A 21,658-nucleotide genomic window follows, 5' to 3' on the forward strand; every position below is an offset into this window, starting at 1 on the left:
TTGATATACAGTAAAACATTTTTTCACATACCGGAATACATCAGGATATCTTAAAGCATATTATGTATTTTCAGCAACTTTTCCAGTTATTAAAAAACGCGTAAAAAGAGAAATGAATGATGATTTTTTATGCTTAAGTTTCATCCAAGCAGTGAATAAACAATGATTTATGTTACATAAAGTATGAACTGTCCTCATTTCGATAAGTTAGACTTAGTTGTTTTTTAATTACGGAAATAGTTTATATAACTCTGATAAACTATGAACTGTAATACAACAGCACATAATTTAAAGAAGAGATAAACTGATTAGGTTTGCAACTAGTTCTTCGTATTCTAAGTGAATGAACGAGCTACGAGGAAAAAAAACAGTATTTCTTATAATAAGGACAGACCGAAATTATTTTGTTACCAAGTTACAAGCCTTGTTCGTAGAACTTAAATAAGTTCTTTCGTAAAGAAAGAAGTTAAAAGTATTTCTTAAATAGAAATTCAGCACAGTGTGAAAACTCCCATGTTGCAACGCCATCTTTCTACATATTTTCTATTCTTCTCTTGTTCCCAAGAATTATTTTTCGCTACAACCCTCAACTCTACAACTTGTTATAAAACCAGACCTACCACTATCTGCTCTGTGAACGACGTTTCCGTCTTCTTTTCTCTCTTGCTCTGTCTTGTTAACCCGGAGGATGAGACGACTTTAGCGGAAAAGGATTGAACACCCCCACTGCTATAATTCATCTTCGGAGCTCACTCTGGAAAAGCAACAAGCTCGGCCGAGTAACTAAAGTTTTCTGTCGGCTGGCACCCAGCAGACTCTCGCCTCAGCTTCCGTTCAGCTCCAGTAATGACATGCAGTAAGCGTTTAACGAAGGCTGAACCAAGAATCGAAGACTTGGCAACTGTCACCGGCGCATTTATGAAACGGTCCTTAAGGTCATACGAAGATTACCGCGACGTCTCTCACTAGCCAGATATGGGCGTGGGCTACGCCTGCAAAATGTACCGCGTTGAAAGGACTTAGAAGTTCGGCGGGGAAGTCAGACTTCAATTAAATAACTTGACCAACGTCTCTTCTACCGGAAGTCTTCTTACGCGCAAACGCATGCTACGCCCTCTTTGTTAATATGTAAAGTTTATGAGACAACGTGAAGAAAATTTTAAAAACTTATAACCTGTAGTGAATACACGACTTGGTTGGTAAGTTCATTACGATATGAAGTTCAATATATATATATATTAGGTTGAGGAATAATTCGTGAGCGTTTTTAAATAATTTCATTCAAGCATTACATGCAAGACTATACAATACTTCAATGCATGAACACATTACACCCAAAACATTTATTACGATACTTTATTTCATGTAATACCTAGGTATATAGTATGCATTATTTTAAACGAAATTGCAAGAAATTAAATGCGAAAAGCAGATGGTGTCGAAAATGCTCGATTTTGTCCACTTGACATTCCATTTAATGAGCTGAAAATGAAAGCAAAAATTAAAGACATATGAAAATCAAACACACCATCTATTAGAGCAAAAAATTATCTACCAAATGACATGAAATATTTTGCGAAAGCGTTTCATTTATGAATATATTTTTTAACTTGATAAAACGCTCACGAATTATTCCTCAACCCAATAGATAACTTTGTGAAGAAAGCAGACAAGGTTGTTATGCTGAAACTTTGTGTGAATAAAACTTTTTTAACTGCAGTTTGTTTGTTTTCGAATGAACAAGTCGCCGGTATAATAAATTCGATACTATGTCTTTTTTTAATGAAAATCAATTACGTCTAACAAAACAAAATCGGCTCTGTTCTAATAAAGAATACTGGCTGCTTTCTGGAAGCTATAATTTGCTTTCTATTGATCCATCTTACTAATTTTCATGATAGGCTCTCACGGGTTCGAATCTGAGACGCAAAGTACCTGTTATTTACATTTTATAATTTAGATTTATATAAGACATGTACATTTTCATACTTCACTCAATAACAGGTATTTATGATAATGGATCTATCATTAAATTAGCCAAAATAAACAGTAACATATTTAATTTTGTTTGTTCTTAATTACTCTACCAGAAATAGCCCAAAACTAAACTGTAAAAGCACTTTTATGAGCAAAATAAAGATTTTTGAGTTAATAACAGGTAAACGGTTGTTTGTTATGATGTTACACATTTGAACGATACCTTGTGATTTAAACGGATAAGTCAGAAACTATTATGGTTAAGGCATAGCCGTCATTTATTTTGAGATACTTATTAAGAGGACGACAGTAAGGAATATAACCCTCTTTAAAATCGAATAATTAGTTTGACTCTCAATTTTATAACGTGGGCATATGTGCAAGAGATAGGCATATTTAGTGTCTCGAATGTAAGACCTTCCAACACACAGCCTGGCACAATAAGCATGGGTTGCGCCCGATCAAGATAGATATTAAAATATGAATACTCAGTTATGAAATGAAATCAGATATATTACTTTAATACAAATTTATCTAAATATTAAAGCTCAACAGTGGTATAGCGGTACGTCTGCGGACTTACAACACCAGAAACCGAGTTTCAATACCCGTGGTGGGCAGAGTACGAATAGCCCATCGTAAGTGTTTATGCTTAACTACAAACAAATAAATCTTTTGACCAAACATGCTCGCCCTCCCAGCCGTAGGGGCGCTATAATGTGACGGTCAATCTCACTATTCGTTGGTAAAAGAGTAGCCCAAGAGTTGGGAGGTGGGTGGTGATGATTAGCTACCTTCCCTCTAGTCTTACACTGCTAAATTAGGGACGGGTAGCGCAGATAGCACTCGTGTAGCTTTGTGCGAAATTCAAACCAAACTTTGTTCACGGAAGACACCTTCATTAACACGGCACTGTTATTTTTTTCTTTCTGTTACCTCTAAGGAAGGTGTTAACACAGCGAACAAACAGGTAGAAACCGTTCACTCGATGCAAAAACAGGAAAAAACAAGAAAGAATTAACCCAGCAGTTTCAGCTTTGTACCATCATCAGAAGATGTACATTTATCTTCCTGTTTGTTCAGGCCTTTCCTTCTACTGGAACACTTTTCCGGACAGATACTTCAAAGTGTGTTCATTTTTCTATTTCTTTATCTTTATCATGACATACTGGACGTCAGGATGTTTTATATATGTGTTCCAATAAACCTTGCTCGAGTGAGCTGCCAGTAGGAACATTCGTGTCCCGAAAACACCGGTCTAACGAAATGTAATCAAAGAAAATAGCCATAAAACGTATTTTTATAAACTTATTTTGTTCATATATTCCCATTCTATGAATTTACAAAACATTAACAATAAATATTACTTGTTTGTTTTATTTTTCTTGTGGGCACAAAGAACGTAAATGCGTGACACATTTTATTTTCGAACACAATCATGCCTGGGCTTATAAGTCAGATATATTTATATATATGAACATTTAACACTAACTTTGTAAATCACACTGCAGCTTGAATATCTTCAGTGATGTCATACGTGAGGCACAGGATGTTTAGATGTGTTAAAGGTCTCCCTGTTTTACCCCCATCAATAATCTATTCTAATGAGTTCTATCTCGGCATCATTAGGTGTACACGTGCTTTGTTTGGTAATTGTTTACCCTTCCTTTGTTGTCTAGCTAATTTAATGAAGTGAACATTTGTTAAGTAGAAGCTTATGAAGTGAATCACTAACATAACAAAAAAGTCTGGAAAGGTTTAAAAGTTTTCTCTTATTAAAATAGAATTGAATTATTAATTACTTGATATTTTTTGCGATGCGTTTGGATTTAGAAAAGTGCTTGAGTTACAAATTAAAATATGTTTACATCAGAAAACTATACAAGTTAAATTAATAAAGTATGTAATTACATCAAATACACATATAACTTAAGATCGTACACTATACATGAAGTACATTCGGAATTGAAGCTAGTAAAATATACTGTTAAATCATATAAAGTGTTTGAATTATCCGTAAACATATATTTAATCATGATATACACTGCTTTAGTTGCATGTAAATATTAGGCTTAAACAAAGCCTAAAACTAAACTAATTATTGTATGTACAGTTTTCTAAATATATGAATAACATATTTAAACACAAGATATAATTTGACTTACGAAGTAATATATGTTTGCAATTTATACAATATATACATATGTTACGCATATATTGTTTTAATTGCAAGAAACTGTAGGTGTTTATGCGTTTACATCTATTTATGAAAGCGTATGAAGGTTAGTGCGTTAACCCTACACAATTATGCACCAATTAACATACGCCACGTGTCAGTCAGTATAACTACTTATATTAGTCCTCCTCAAAAGAAAAGTAAACTGGAAATTTGTAACATAGCTTCTAAAGCGTGCAAAATGATCAAGTTCAGTGTTTAAATTAGAATTACATTATTGGTTTATGGAATACATTCACAAAGGTTGGGTCAAGCTTCTATAAATTCAGTGAATAAAGAGTTTGTAACTTAGTACAAAGCTACACAACGGACTATCTGTGGTCTGCTCACCACGAGTATTGAAACCCGGTTTCTAGCGTTGTAAGTCCAAAGACATACCGTCGTGCCACTAGGGGACTGAAGAGAGATATATTACGTAACAATAACTTTCTTCACAGAGCTTTTAGAAAAAAAAACTTGACCTGACATTTGTAAGACATTCTTGTTTTACTCTCTCGATCAAAAGCTACACAATCTGAAATATGGTCATTGCTGAGGATCAATTTCGGAGTTTAGCAAATCTGTAAACTTACTGCTGACATAGCCGGGGCTAGTCATGATTCAAGTGACCCAAACGTATAAATATTCAACTATTTTGTAATTGGCCTTTCAATTTCTGTAGTTCACCAAACGGTCAGCAGTGAGTTCGTTAGTTTACAGTGCTAATCTAGGGATTACATAGTTCTCTGTTCTAGACAAGGCTCAGATAGCATACCGTGTAGCTTTGTGCTAAAACAAGAAAACATATATTCTTGTAATGGTTTAACTTAGAGGTAACGGTGTAATTTACTGCGTTAATCGTCATTAGCATTGAAATTAGTACCAACTTAAATATGTTATAAACATTGACTCAGTGTTATCTTCACAATGTACATATTTTATATTCTCTTAACTAATAGTAAACTACAGCTATCTAATTATCTTTCGTTCTACATGAATACTTATATGTGCTGTTAAAAATATCTTAAGTAATTCGTGGATTATTATTTACATAAGTAAACGTCAATAAACTGTGGAACCAGTGTTAACAGAATTCTTGAGAACAATGTATTTCTTTTCAGTTAGTATATTTGTATCGCACATTAAATATTTAATGTATTAAAAATATTAGTAACAGTTTTCTAGCCTATGTTACAAACGAATTTTTATTTCACTCGTCCAACGAACAGGTGCTCCAGCTAATACAATATAAAATAAATCACGTCTGTAAGAAGAAACCATTAAGGTTAAAGGGCATGTCTGTAAGAGCAAAACATTAAGGTTAAAGGGCACAAGGCTGTACATAAGTCAGTATTATAAATTAGGTTCGAAATAAAGAAAATAAATTTTTGAGGGCATGTTTTGACAAATATTCTCAATATACAAATTCAAAAGTAGAGGCTTGACCCAGTGGGAAGTGCGCTCGAATCTGTGAATCTGATGGTTCATGGTTCGCAATCAGTTGCCACACACAACGCATCGCCATCTAGTGTCGTAGTTGTGCTGTAAGATTGATGATGAATTCCTGCTGTTCATTCAGAACAAATAACTCAAGAATTGGTCGTAGGTGCTGTTGATTAGCTGCTTTCCTTCTAGTCTATCAAATCACAGTAACGAACAGCTATTTGCAGATTGTCTCAGATTGTTTTGCTCCGAAATTGTAACGCAAAGAAAAAGTGTAAGTTTGCTAAGGATGAGAAAGAAGAGCCACTTCAAAGAATACCGACTCGGAACATTAAATAGTGCCTGCTTATAATCAGAAATAAAGCAAAATTATTTGAAATAGCATCAGCTTTTGGGGTCAAGATGTGATCTTTGGATGTAATAATAATTCTGAAGGTCACAGTTTGAGCTTAAGGTTTATATTGTAACAACTTCTGTAAACAAAAGAACTCCCGAGGTTAAACTCGATCGAGGTGAATTAGAATAACGCTCGACAAAATCATGTATTGTTTTCGGTATTAGACAGTATAGTGTTAGGGTTAGCTTGGAGTATTCACGTAATTGGAAAGCGTTATGCGTAAAAACATAAAGCTTTCGCAACAGCTGTTGAAATTCGTTAGTTTCTTAACGGCTTCTATAACAGACAAAAAACAAAATAATACCGTTTTTTGTGTGGAATAAACTTGAAGAAAAAATTTATATGAACTTTAAAAAGACATCATCCTCAAAGAAATTTCGCATACTTTAGGTAGAGCGAGGGACACGAACTTGACAGTTTCGGACTTTTCTTTTTTAATATCAGCGTTCGGTTCTGCTTCCTCGTTCATTTCTGACTATATTAGTGGATCTCTTTAAGATATCATCCGAGAATGACTTCCAAAATAATTTTCGACGTCCAATCCTTGTCGATTTAAATCATGACTAGAAATGTAAGGAAATTCTCCATATAGTACACGCTCATTTTGAAGACACTCCTTCGCCAATAGGAAACGATTCTCATGTATCGAACTTGTGACGTGTAACCGTCTCGGTTATTTACTAGGATTCGTAAAAGATTATTTGAAAAGTCACGTTTCACACTTTTTTCTTAGCATCTTCTTACTGTTGACATTAGATAGGATAGCGCGCATTTATAAAGTGTTTGTTTTATAAACAAACACAGTCCCTCATCATAAAACAAAGCTTGACGCATTTAATTTTGCTTAGAGAGTTCCGTAGAAGCTGTCCAATGTTTAAAGCAGTGTTAAGTACATAACTAAACAATGAGCTAGCTGTGGTGTGCAGCCACGGGTATCTAAACTCGGTTTTTAGCACTGTAAGCGTTCACATTTACTGCTGAGCCACTGGTAGAGCTATAAGATTTAGTGTTAGTTATTTCTCACCAGGAAACGCACGTGCGGTTGAGCTTTAGCTATTTAAATTGACTCATTATTTTCTACTAACAATGGGCTATCTATGCTGTGCCCGCCGTGAGTATCATAAAACGGTTTTTAAGATTGCGAATCTTCAGGTTTACTGCTGAGTCACTGGTTGGGGCATAATGTCTCACTAAGGTGCAATATGAAGTTTAATATTATCTAATTATTTCACTGATTGTTTTGTGTGAACATGTTTACAATTAATTCAAAGTGTGTGCGTGTTTTCCTCAATAGTGAAACCTATAGAGATCTGACAAATACCACCAGGAAAGTTGTCGAACATATTTTTTTTTTAAACAAGTTAAAAATCGATTAATTTGTGAAGCCTAAAAATTCGAATTATAAATGTGTTTAGACAAGATACTTATTAGTGGTGATACATATAGATACATATCAACAAAACTATGCCCTGCTTTTCTTAAAAAGCACCCTGCGGTTTAAATAAACTCCTGTATAACTCTGGGATCTTCAAATAGAAAACTTGTCTGCGGTGAAACTAAACCAGTATTTCTCAACCTTTTCTAATATCATTCACCTCTATAAGTTTATTACACTAACTCACTCATCCAGTTTAAAAATTGATAAAAAAAAACTAAATTAAAATTTAAGATAATTTATTATGATGTAAAAGTATAGATCAAATTACAACTGGAATAAATACAGCATAAAACAAACGAAAAATAAATGTATTTATCAAACTACAACTGGGATAAATACAGCATAAAACAAACGAAAAATAAATGTATTTATCAAACTACAACTGGGATAAATACAGCATAAAACAAACGAAAAATAAATGTATTTATCAAACTACAACTGGGATAAATACAGCATAAAACAAACGAAAAATAAATGTATTTATCAAACTACAACTGGGATAAATACAGCATAAAACAAACGAAAAATAAATGTATTTATCAAACTACAACTGGGATAAATACAGCATAAAACAAACGAAAAATAAATGTATTTATCAAACTACAACTGGGATAAATACAGCATAACACAAAGGAAAAATAAATGTATTTATCAGACTACAACTGGGATAAATAATAATAACTCATGAATATTTTGCTGTTGATTTCGTTGTATAATTAATAATACTCATTCACTCTGATGCTCATCTCAGTAACTCCTGGGTGAATCATTCACTCGGTTAAGAAACTATGAACTACAGTGCCGAATTCTCGAGTATACTACAAATTATAATTTATTGTGTTCCTGGACCTCGTATCATTGTAATCCACTTGTCACGAAGGCGTAAGGAAAGATATGATTGGTCAGTTAAAGTGTTACGGGTAAGAAAACCGTATAAATTAATGAAGGCAGACATTTAGTAGAGTATTGTAATCAAATTCACCTTGTAAAATATATTTTCAGGTAGAAGCAAGATGAAATATACAAACAACTACCTTTAGCTTTATGCATAAGCTAATAAGCCGTTTATTGAAGGCAGACGTTTGCATGGAACTTGAACTGTACTTTATGACCATAAGGGTTAAATTTAGGTATATCCATGCTAAAGTTTCAATTATCGTCAAAAGGGAATGTATCCAGCCAGTAACGCCTATTGTCACAATGGTTTTGCGCAATGTTCAGTGGACTGACGTTCACACCTATGACGCATTCACAGCCAAAATTGTGGACTCTGTTCAGGACCAACGTGGCGCAAAATTCATATCTCATAGTATATAACTAATAATTAGTATAATGAAAGGGAATAGCTGTAGTAAGTCTACGGATTTATAGCGCTAAAATTAGCAGTTCGATTCTCCTCGGTGGACTCAACAGATAGCTCGATGTGGCTTTGCTGTAAGAAAATACAACCACAAACACCGCGTTATTAATAAAGATTATACAAACATTGTTGTATACAATGAAATGAAACAAAACTTAATAAAAAGAAAGCAAATCATCAGCGATCACTTTACTAATTTGACCCGATTTTTACAATTCAGTTTTAAAGTTGGTTTGTTTTGAATTTCGCGCACAGCTGCACGAGAACTATCTGCGCTAACCATTCCTACTTTAGCAGTGAAAGACAAGAGGGAAGGTAGTTATTCGTTATCAACCACAGACAACCCTAGCGCAGATGGCCCTCGTGTAACGTTGCGCGAAATTCAAAACAAACAAACAGACAACTCTTGAGCTACTCTTTTATCAACGAATAGTGGAATTGACGGTAACATCATACCGCCCCCACAGCTGAAAAGTCATATTTGATGGAACTGCTAGTTGAATCCACGACCCTCACCACCTGGCCATGTCAGGGCCCTCAATCTTGCCGAAGAGTACTTCAGATTACAGTTATTATGTTTTTCACGAAATGATTTATCTTTTTTAACTCAAGTTATTTCTTATTACATTGCCAGATGGACATTTTTGCCATTGAGAGAATTGTAGGTAATATATAATTGTCCTCCTCCCCTTATTGTAGCACCCACTTTAATTTTTGTTTCTTTCAGCAGGACTAAAACTACTGAATGCGTTAGAGCCTTCCAGAATCGTTTTAATTCATACAATCATCTTTCAATTGTATTTGGTTTTGGTTTGTTTTGAATTTCGCGCAAAACTACTCGAGGGCTATCTGTGATAGCCGTCCCTAATTTAGCAGTGTAAGACTAGAGGGAAGGCAGCTAGTCACCACCATCCCACCATCAACTCCTGGACTACTCTTTTACCAACGAATAGTGGAATTGACCGTCACATTATAACGCCCCCCCCCCGGGCTGAAAGGACGAGCATGTTTGGCGTAAGGGGCCCAGTGACAAATAAACAGTACATCAACTATTTCTATTAACAAATTGTAAGTTAATTTGGTGGTTAGTTATTACATACTGTAATTATGTTTCATGGTATCTATCCGTTTAATGTTCTAACAATCGGAAATTGAATGTTTCTATAGTAATATATGTCTGAACATGGGATAATAATGGCCTTGAATTATATTTTATATCTTAATTGGAAATAAAAGGTGCCATTGATTTATGTTAATTGTTTAATTATTAAAGTTTCTAGCTGTTTAAAACTGTTTAAAACGATTCCACCGTTTTATTTATTTCTCACTGTTAATGTTTAACTGTACTTGAAAACAATATTTTAAACGGTAAGTAAGAATAATGTTTATTAACTAACTATTGCGAGTGTAATATTCTGAAGACATATTGCGAAGAATACCTCAGCTGTTGCTAAACTAGATAGTTTTATATGTATACATTTACGAATATTGATGAGAGAGTCAGTTTTAAATGTTTTCTGGCAAGTTGTTTAAATATCTATCGAATAATATATTCTGGAAAATCCGTTTAACAGTTAGTCTTTCATATGCTAACGTAGATAGCACTCGAAATTAAAAAAAATCAAACAAATACACAATATTGGCACATTAACCTCGATAGCAGACCGTTTTAACAACTCGAGTAAGTTTGATTACTATTCTGTTTCCTATATTCAACAATCTCTTGATAAATAAAAATGTTAATACTACCATATTTTGTCTCACGAATCCTTAAAGTCACAAACTTAGAGTCATTCACATTAATAAATACTTACATGAACCTGTATTTCGTACAATGTGAGAAACTTGTATGTCAACAACTTACACGTTTAATTTGTTTCAACTCTACTATCTGAAAACCGTGTTTAGAAAACTTCTTGAAATTGAAGAGATGAGCTATAAGAGAGTATTTTAGCCTCAGTAACACACACCACTATGTAACGCCTGTTTACATCACATATACCCTTACCTAAGTAAGGATTATCACTAAGTGTGCTCACGTCACATACGTAATTAACGACAATCACATTGTTTAACATTCAGTTGAACTTTCCATAAAAACGAGAATGTTCACCACCAGCTGACTTATTACACCCTGTCGGAAATCATGTCAATACGTTATGATAAAATAGTTTTAACAAAAAGAAGTTTATTACGAATGACGCTGAGAACAGTGTCCTCTAGCCTTTCCAATAACACACTACAGCTGTAGTCATAAGTTTATATTTCACTAAGAAGAACTGTCCACATAATCTTTGAGAAGAGCTAATTGATAAATAACCTACGGACGTTTCATTAGGAGAATGTATCTAATTATCCATCCAAAGACGGCTTCTTTCTTGCGTAACTTTGTACCAAAACACAGGTTTTAGTGTTTAGCCTTCAGACTTATTGGTGAGCCACTGGGGAAGAGGAAAGAAGTTATTAACATGTAGTCGAGCCAAGAATACACAGAATCCTAGCTTTGTTATGCTGTTGTTTTCTCGCTCAATGAAGCTCTATATTCTGGCATTGATTAATATATTATTCAGTACACGGTTCGGTTTTCATTCTTATGCACGTGAGATAACACGCTTTTGTTAACTTTATTCCAAGAATATATTTATCAAAGAAAATCGTGTCGCTATAATCAACTGACGAAAAAAATAAAATAACCACTATTAAAATGCATATCGAGAAATTAAAGTTCGAATGATGTACAGACAAATAATTCCTCGACGATGGAGGTGCGACCCGTGCAGAGTTCTTATTAAATCAGGTTTGTACGCACTATTATAGAATAAAAATTTACCTCGCAGCCCACTACCGTCATTATTCTCTCATCCATCATGAGGAAAAAAAGAATCGTAAGGTGTTTTTAATCTTCTCCTAATAGAAGACAGAGTGGTAAATGATCCATGGATTTTCGACAGAATTTGGAAGATTAGATTCACGCATGCTTAAGCCATATACGAACCTACCCTCTGTCACCGCCGGCCGAAATTTCATTAGTGTGGAAAGAGTTGTATATTGTACACTCTAAAAAACATTGAATATTCTTATACGTTTTGTAATACAGAAACGTAGAAACTCGTACTGAGAAGAACTATTCTGCATAATTAAGTTACTTCAAAAAATAACCCATTTAAATTTATATTTCGATCAATACGAAACAATACGAACGTATATATATACACACACAAACACAAACATATATTTGTGTTTGAGTTTAACGCAAAGCTACACGAGATCTATACGCGCTAGCCGTCCCTAATTTAGCAGTGTAAGAGTAGAGAGAAGGCAGCTAGTCATCACCACCCACCGCCAACTCTTAGGCTACTCTGTTATCAACGAATACTGGGATTGACCGTCGCGTAATAACGCCCTCACGGTTGAAAAGGTAGGCATGTTTGGTGTGACTAGGATTCAAATCCGCGACCCTCAGATTACGAATCGAGTGCCCACTTGCCCTTGTCGGGTCTCATTTATATATATATATATAAAATTTACATATATATACATGTATATATATATTGATATACTAAAAAGAGATACTTGCTGTTCCTTTTGTTATTTCCGATTAATATTTAACAATAAGTACGCACACATTGTAACTGATTTAGTATCATATATCTGTTTTAGTATCGGTGTTTGTTTAAGTTAAATTTATATTTACAAATCTACATAACTTATACTGTTAAATTTTTATGGCAACGTTCCCGCCTGTTCACTAAAGTTGTAGAAGATTCTCGAGTGTAAGAATCAACAATATATGTGTGTACGTAAATATTAGTGTATCGTCAATATTGTTGTGCATGCTGAAATTTCTAGAAACTCTCCTCACGTCTATAAATATAACCAACACGACGCATCAAGAGACTATATATTATTGATTTGCGATAGTTGGTGCACTATAAACCGTGGAAGCTATTCCTGCGATAGACGCTTATTAGCTAAGAATTTCAGATATTTTATCAGGAAAGTTTATAGATTTCAAACATTATAAACCATTTAGTGGTGAAAAACGTAAATGGGATCAGCGAAGAAAGAAAAGCTCAGAGCACCGAACAGGTGAACAGTATCTACTTCAACTCAAAATTTATTCGCTCATCGTGAACACTCGATAAGACATCAAGGAAGTTTCGGAACAGGTGGAAGACTCAATGCCATTTGTAAGCTTGTAAAACTTTTGTATATAGATTATCTATTATTTGTAATAACTGTTGCTGTAGATTGTATGGTTATTTCTATATAAAATATATATTTGTATTAAAAAAGAAACTGTCTGTATCAGTATTGTTGGCAAATACCATAAACTGGATACATATCGGCAATCATTTACCTTGTAAATGTAGACACTGGGGGGCGTTGTGGAGGTAATAAATTTAAGTAAGTTACCGCTGAGCCACTGGGGGGCGTTGTGGAGGTAATAAATTTGAGTAAGTTACCGCTGAGCCACTGGGGGGCGTTGTGGAGGTAATAAATTTGAGTAAGTTCAAAAAAAACCTTGATAGTTATATGAATGATAAGGGCTGACTTTAATATGTTTAATAGTTTTAGCGTAGCTAAGAGGTTGTGACAGCCTTAATGGGCCTACAGGTCTCTTGTGGTCCCTGATCATTATGTTGACTAATTTATAACAATATCTAACGCTACAGCTGATTCAAGCTAATATTAAGCTGTATTGAGTCATCGTAATATCACTGAACGTAGCCAATGTGTTGACTACTGTAACCTCAAGAGATACGAGTGACGCGAGAGTTTCGTAATTAGTAACCCGAGATATCAATGTTCTCGTCCCGTTACCACCACCACAACAACAAAACACCGTGCTCCGTACTTTGAAGACGTGAATACCTTATGAAAGTGTCACCGTAGTTTTGAGTGTGTTGTGTGTATCTTTTCTTATAGCAAAGCCACATCGGGCTATCTGCTGAGCCCACCGAGGGGAATCGAACCACTGATTTTAGCGTTGTAAATTCGTAGACATACCGCTGTACTAACGGGGGGGGCCCGTAGTTTTGAGACATTGATACCTTATGAAAGTATTAGTTTGGTTTGTTTTGAATTTCGCGCAAAACTAAACAAAGGCTATCTGCGATAGTTGCCCCTAATTTGGAAAAGTAAGACACGGAAAACAGCTAGTCATCACTACCCACCGTTAACTCTTAGGCTACTCTTTTACCAACGAATAATGAGACTGACCGTTACATTATAACGCCCCCACGGCTGAAAGGACAAGCATATTTGGTGTGACAGGGATTCGAACCTTCGACCTTATAAAAGTAATACCGTAGTTTGGAGACATGAATATCTTATGGAAGAGAGACCGTACTTTGGAGGCGTGGATACTTTATGAAAGAGAGACCGAACTTTGGAAGTGTGGATACTTTATGAAGGAGAGACCGTACTTTGGATGCGTGGATACTTTATGAAAGAGAGACCGTACTTTGGAGATGTGGATACTTTATGAAAGAGACAGTACGATCCAACTATTCCAGTAACCTACAAGCTGACTCCGGGCAATGTTGACTCGCTGCTTCCATATAGTCTATTTCTGCTAGTGCAGATAGTCCTCGAGTAGCTTCGCGCAAACTTGAACAAAAGCATCTAATAATATGGAAACCACACTATACGTGCTACATCCAGTGTGATTCTAAAATTTCATTATAATAATACACTACTGCTTCAATGTAAGCGAAGAATGACATATGGTTCTGAAAACACTGTGGTGGAAGCGAAAACATAGAAGCCACATGAATATAACATAATTATCGTATAGGACACAGTGTCTCATAAGAAACGTTGTATAGTGTATGGTATAGGTGGGTTTTATATATATAGTATATGACAGAGGACATGTTTTATAGCGCGTCGTATAGATCACGGAAATAAACGATTTGCTGAGGTCAACTCCTTCCAATGCCAAAACATGGGATCAGGTGTCGAACTACTGCTTAATTGTGACACATCCGGACGGGATGACAGATTAACTTTCAGTTAACAGCTGGACAGACATATAGTGTATAAGCGCATTTGGAATATGAGGGTGAAAACTTTACTTTTATGAAACACATATAATAAAATAGTTTTGATTTAAAATGATCTATATGAAATTTATATAGAGAGTTTAGTGATACATTGTACTTCTAACTTAGTATTTATCAGTGAGAAGTGTAGAACTAGTGGACACACATATTTAGGTAAGGTAGAAGCCGTCTTCACATAAGAACATCTTATTTTTCAAATAGGGTGATTGGCCTATGGAATGTAATGGAGGCAGTAACTTTGAGTGAGTTTGAAAGAAAGTTTGATAGATATATGAAATGTAACAGCTGATTTTAATTTCTTTTATTTAATAGTTTGGTGTAGAGTATATGATGACCCCCAGTGGCTCAGCGATATGCCTACGGACTTACAATGCTAAAATCCGGGTTTCGATACCCGTGGTGGGCAGAGCACAGATAGCCCATTGTGTACCTTTGTGCTTAATTCAAAATAGAGTATATGACAGTCGCGATGGACCAAAATATTATGCTATGTATGAGAAAATAAAGATGTTACACGACCTGAATACGTAGTTAATAAAATTATTGACGTTTCTGTGATATATAAGCACTTGCAATTCAGTGAAGCTGTACACGACCTAACAGATGGAACAACCACTGACTTCGTATAATAACCTTCTTGAGTAACCTGCTTATGTCGCGCTTTGTGTACTTTGCTGTTAAACGCAAGGCTACGAAATGGGCTACCTGTAATCTGCCGACAGTAGGTGTCAAAACTCGATTTATAGCATTATAAGTCTGGGGGCGTTGAGCGACATCAAGTCTTCTTACTGTTGAGTGCAGAATGTACGAAATTTCGAAACCAATATTACATAAAAAAATTTCATCAGAACTGTTTGTTTGCTTTTTTTAATTTCGTGCAAAGCTACACGAGGGCTATCTGCGCTAGCTGTTCCTAATTTAGCAGTGTAAAACTAGAGGGAAGACAGCTAGTCATCACCACCTACCGCCAACTCTTGGGCTACTCTTTTACCAACGAATAGTAGGATTGACCATCACACTATAACGCCCCCACGGCTAAAGGGGCGAGTATGTTTGGCGCGACCGGGATGCGAACCCGCGACCCTCAGATTACGAGTCGCACGCCATAACACGCTTGGCCATGCCGGGCCCTTTATCAGAACTAAGTAGTCAATAATATTTACTGTTCAATTTCTATGGACATAATTGTAAAAAAAAAATGTTATTTTAAATATTGAAGCATCCACATTAAATGATAAAAGTTATGTGGAACTTTATATGATCTTTACATGTAATCTAAGTAATAATACATCATATATATCACAGTTCTAGTTGTTTGAATTGTAACGATCTACTCTTGTAAAACAGGAACTTACAGTAACTTGTCAAACTGTAAACTGTTAAAACGTTTGCCAAAATATTTTTAAATTCAACTTTTATATAACTACCAGAATGAGACAAAAAATCAGAAAACATTGGTTTATGTTAAGTACTCACTTCCAAACAAATGGCATCTCTTAACATGTTTTAACACTGAAATGTCACATTTACAAGCGAGGATACCTAACCCATGTAATACCGTACAGTTTATGTAAAGAAAACCGTAAGAACAGGATATGAAACTTCATTTATTTTGATGTTATGTTTTTGGCTCGTTCTATGTAAGTACGTTGCACTGATCGAAAGTTAATAATGAATATTAATATAAGTAATAAAGTGGTTTAAATTTTGTTGGGTATTTTTCATAATAGCATAAAAGTTCGTAAGCCATTGTAGGTCTCAGTTAAGGTCATATTTCAATCCTTTATCAAATTTAATGAATTATTGAATAAAAAAATATAAAAAAAATTCTTGCTAACCGATCTGAAAGACAGAATCATTAAGTTGCTGTCTTCAATTTTGAGCTGATAGATTAGAATAAAATTCGCACGTACCACAAATCCTTGCATTACCGAATAGTGAAATTTGAGTGTCACTCTTAGAGCACACCTGTTTTACAAAATGTAGAATACATTTTTGGAGCAACGAGCCAAGAACCATGTGTCCTAGAACTGACGACCAGAATATGCTAGCCATTGTGCTGTACTTGGTTTTGTGCAGGGATATGAATGTTGAATATAAAATGGATGAGAAAATACAATATATTCATTCCCGTGATTGAAGGCACTCTTCACGTGCAGGGGCGTTTTGAACAAATTGCAGTTACGTTTGGAAGCCACTCACGCTGAGTGATTGGTTACTTCTTGTACTTGTATGCACGAATGGCATAGGTATACTGACAAGTGTGACTAAAATAGAATTTAACCTGAATAATATTCATACAAGTATCACGTTAACACGCAGAACATTGTATTATAATTATCGTTATATGAGGGTGTGGTATTTCAGTTAAAAAAAAAACTTTCCAGGATCCAATTTTTGATGTAGTTTGTGAACTAAGGTTTGCAACTCGCAACCCTCTAGGGACAAGTAAAAATAGTTGAGAGTTTTAGTTGTATTTAATATTGATCTGAATATATTGTCCTTACATTTTTAGCCCGGTATGGCCAAGCGTGTTAAGGCGTGCGACTCGTAATCTGAGGGTCACGGGTTCGCATCCCGGTCGCGCCAAACATGCTCGCCCTTTCAGCCGTGGGGGCGTTATAATGTGACGATCAATCCCACTATTCGTTGGTAAAAGAGTAGACGGTGGGTGGTGATGACTAGCTGCCTTCAGAAGATTAGCAAGTAAGTCTTGCACTGCTAAATTAGGGACGGCTAGCACAGATAGCCCTCGAGTAGCTTTGTGCGAAATTAAAAAAACACACAAAAACAAACAAAAACCTTACATATTTTTCTTATGTTTTGATAAAATAATGATATCACGACTACTATAATAAATACACTTTTGCATGCAATAAATAAGAACAATTTATATTTATCAGCTCCAAAGAGCTACATGAAATAGAATTCTGTTGTAAATAACAAATGTTGTGTTTATTCGGCTTGTAATTAAACATGTCGTAAAATATCAAAATTATTTCAAATTATATGGTTATATTATACTGTATTGTTATATTGTATAATACGTTTGCTGTTATACATTTATTTTAATACCTACGTTTGTTTCAGTTTGAGACATGTGACGTATGTTGCTGGATGTGTATTGCGCAAATCCCACCTGTTCTCTAAATCTGTAGAAAATTCTCGAGAGCAAGAATCAACAATATGTGGTTATGAAAATTGTAGCGTGTCTTCGAACATTGTTAAACGTTCGGGAATCATGTGTGATTTGTATAAAAGCTAGCCGAGAGACAGTAATAGAATATTTATTAGTTAGCTACAGTCAATATGCTATAAGCTTCGAAAGCTATAATTGTAATTAACGCTTATTAATTGGAAAACTACAGAATTTGACCAGGAACATTACGAACCGTTCAACTTCAGATAATTATCTTTGGATATTAGTATTTCTACTGAAACAACAGAAAGAAGTAAGCTTGTAAACCGCGTTAAGCCAAACAAGAATAGAGCTGGTTAACATTCCTGTCAAGTGAAATATATCTGTGTATTAAAAGAAACCTACTCCTCTTGGACATGGACCGTCAACAAAATATTAGGTTTCATACCAGATAGAAGACTGAGTATTGTTTGCGAGTTTGTAAAAGTTTGAATATAAGTAATTATTTATATTAGCTATTTGTAATAACCGTTATTATAAATTGTATTGATTATTTGATGTACTAAACTAGGTTTGTGTTAATAAATAAAATTGTATCAATCTTGTTGACAAATATTATAAATGCAATACATATCGACATTTAACCTGAAACTTCAAATTTCGGGCTGTTTGAAATCATAACACGTAACATGCGTAATAATAGATCGAAGACTCGTGCGGAATAAATTATAATACGTAACAAGCCTAGCGTGTACTTTTGTGCTTAATTAAAAACAAACAAAACAATTATCTAGTATAAAAGCTTACTTGTGTGTATAAAAACGACTCGTTTGAGTTGAGGAAAGAAGCTTTTTTTTTTTAACTTTCGCACAAAGTACACGAGGGCTATCTGCACTAGCCGTCCCTAATTTAGCAGTGTAAGACTAGAGGGAAGGCAGCCGATCATCACCACCCACCGCCAACTCTTGGGCTACTCTTTTACCAACGAATAGTGGGATCGATCGTCACTTTATAATGCCACCACGGCTGAAAGGGCGAGCATGTTTGGTGCAACCGGGATTCGAACTCGTGACCCTCGAATTAGGAGTCGAACGCCTTAACACGCTTGGCCATGCTGGGCCAAGAGCCGTTTTCACAAATATATTTTTCTTTACAAGTGGGTTTTCTCGACATCACTGAAAAGCTGAAAAAGTTCCACAAACAGCCCTCCTTATTTCTACTATGTATCTGTATTAGTGAATAGAAAACTATATCACGAACAAGGAACATACATGATTTTAATAGTATTATATATTTTGTTTCAAAAATAAAATAAAATTGGGTAACATTTAATAGCAAGTTATCTGTGCACTAGTAGCTCCATCTATTTGTTTAACAAATAATTTTGTTTTATAAATGAACCCTTTTTCGAATAAAAGTTTAATGAAAAGAATAATTATTGTAACAAATGGATAGTTAAACAGTTTCTGCTATTTCACATTGCCATTAAATGTTGATAATAACTTTATACAGAAGATAAATTTGAGCAAAATAATTGTGTTTTAATAAGCGAGCAACGCGGTTTCACGTATCAACATAAAAATATAAGATTAGTTAAAATGTCAATAGATGGCAATACTTGTATATATCAACAAACGAGAGCATTATGTGTGTGTGTGTGTGTGTATACAAATACCTTATTAGTAATGTAATAGATACGTTATATACACAGATAAATGAGAAGTTGTTAAACGCAGCTGTTAAACTTGTTAATGATAAATTTAATAACAAGAGGTTATAAATAAAATAATATTTGTTTCACGCAGACAAAAATCACATTTACATTTGGTCCATAACGGCAATCTTGAACGAATTGTTCCTGGGCTTATATAAATAAACAGATAAACAAAATAAAGAAATTTATAAACAGATATAAAATATATAGCAATACGTCTGCTTCAAACTTGGCTTGTTCTCAAAAAACAACAAAACACGAAGATACACTAACTGCCAAACAGTTTTATCTAATTGAAATTCGAGTGAACCTTGTCCATTTTCTACAAGTAAAAAATGAGGGTAAAAACTGATCTTTCTTGCTGCACTAACTTTAGTCTAGGAAAGACACAGAGAATGAAGTTTAGACGTACAATTCGAGAGCAAAAGAAATGTTTTCCGTTACGAATGATGGAAATATTTACTACATTTACTCACACCTTCAAAAGTTTTTAATCTTTTTTTTTAAGTAAAAGAAAATAAAACGACTGTGAGCAAGTGGACACGAATTAAAGGCGATGTGGAATAATTAGTTTCAATTAATCATTGGTTTTTTCCTTTGCATTTGACATTTATCAGTAGGAATTCGCAATAGCCGCTTGTAATTAAACCGTGAAATGGATACGCTTGTAAAATTCTCCTACACCAAATTTAAAATTGGACTTCTTCACAAATAAGCACTTCGATAATTCAGAAATAATTTTTTGTTTTTGAATTTCGCACAAAGCCACACGAGGGCTATCTGTGCTAGCCGTCCTTAATTTAGCAGTGTAAGACTAGAGGGAAGGCAGCTAGTCATCACCAGCCACCGCCAACTCTTGGGCTACTCTTTAACCAACGAATAGTGGGATTGACCGTCACATTATAACGCCCCCACGGCTGAAAGGGCGAGCATGTTTGGCGCGACCGGGATGCAAACCCGCAACCCTAAGATTACGAGTCGCACGCCTTAACACGCTTGGCCATGCCGGGCCTTTAGAAATAAGCATGAAAGCTAACTGTATTAAATCTCATGGTTCTACCTATACTGTGGGGGCAGAATACAAAAATCAATTTTTGTGCTTTTTTAACAAGAAAGAAAAAAGTCTTTACATATAAAATTCGGTTGAAACAACAACTTTACAAAATCAAGATTGTAATATGCAGGATATATATATATATATATACATATCCTGTTTGTTCTTAAGCCAATCTGTAATGTATTCACAGCAGGTATCGAAACTTGATTTGTATCGTTATAAATCTTCATACAGCTGAGTCGCTAAAAAGCCAATATACACGTATGTGACCTAGAGCGGTCAAAATATGTTTTAACGAGACAAAAATTATTGTATTGCAGTTAGTCTGCAAAAGTTACTTTTGTAACAAAAGGTGTGTCTTACCATAAAGAGTGTGGTGAACTTATGTGTGAACAAAATTTATTATATATTCTCACCGAAGGACGATTTACTTTCCATACTGATCAAGTTCCTTCAATAAATTATAAAGTTCGTATCTGAAAGAACATCTTTCAACTTCTAATAAACTCAGAGGGAAACGTATTAAGATAAACAGAATCCAACATCTTTAATATTTTGTTCTACTCTGTACGTTTTCAATAAAACGATTTTAATAATAAATCAGTCCTCGTATATCAATCTTTACAAGACGTGCGTAATAAATTATTGATTCATTATTTTGGATAATATGAAGGTTGTTAGCGGAAGTGGCAATATGAATATGGTTCATTAAAATCGTCAATAAGCTAATAGGCCTTTCAGGTTTAAGCTTTCTTTCTTATTAAACCTAACGTGTATGTGGTATCGTATTATCACTAATAACGCAGAGGTTAAACGAAGCAGTACTAATGCTCGTTAGAATAAAGGCAAA

The 21,658-nt window shown here is 34.7% G+C and overlaps 1 protein-coding gene across 2 annotated transcripts in view; it reads right to left on the reverse strand.

Moving 5' to 3' along the window:
* The window catches only part of LOC143244137 (dipeptidyl peptidase 4-like), a 334,696-nt gene that overhangs the window by 258,284 nt on the left and 54,754 nt on the right, over positions 1-21,658 (reverse strand). Inside the window, exon 1 of one of the 2 annotated variants that reach the window (XM_076488272.1) lies at positions 621-1,021. The exons of the other annotated variant lie outside the window; for it this stretch is intronic. Coding sequence (XP_076344387.1) covers positions 621-740 — 120 coding nt within the window. The 5' untranslated portion in view covers positions 741-1,021. Of the gene's footprint in view, positions 1-620; positions 1,022-21,658 lie in introns of those variants that run through there. 2 annotated transcript variants of the gene reach the window in all.

This window comes from Tachypleus tridentatus, chromosome 1 (assembly GCF_004210375.1).
Source record: "Tachypleus tridentatus isolate NWPU-2018 chromosome 1, ASM421037v1, whole genome shotgun sequence".
Taxonomy (NCBI): Eukaryota; Metazoa; Arthropoda; class Merostomata; order Xiphosura; family Limulidae; genus Tachypleus; species Tachypleus tridentatus.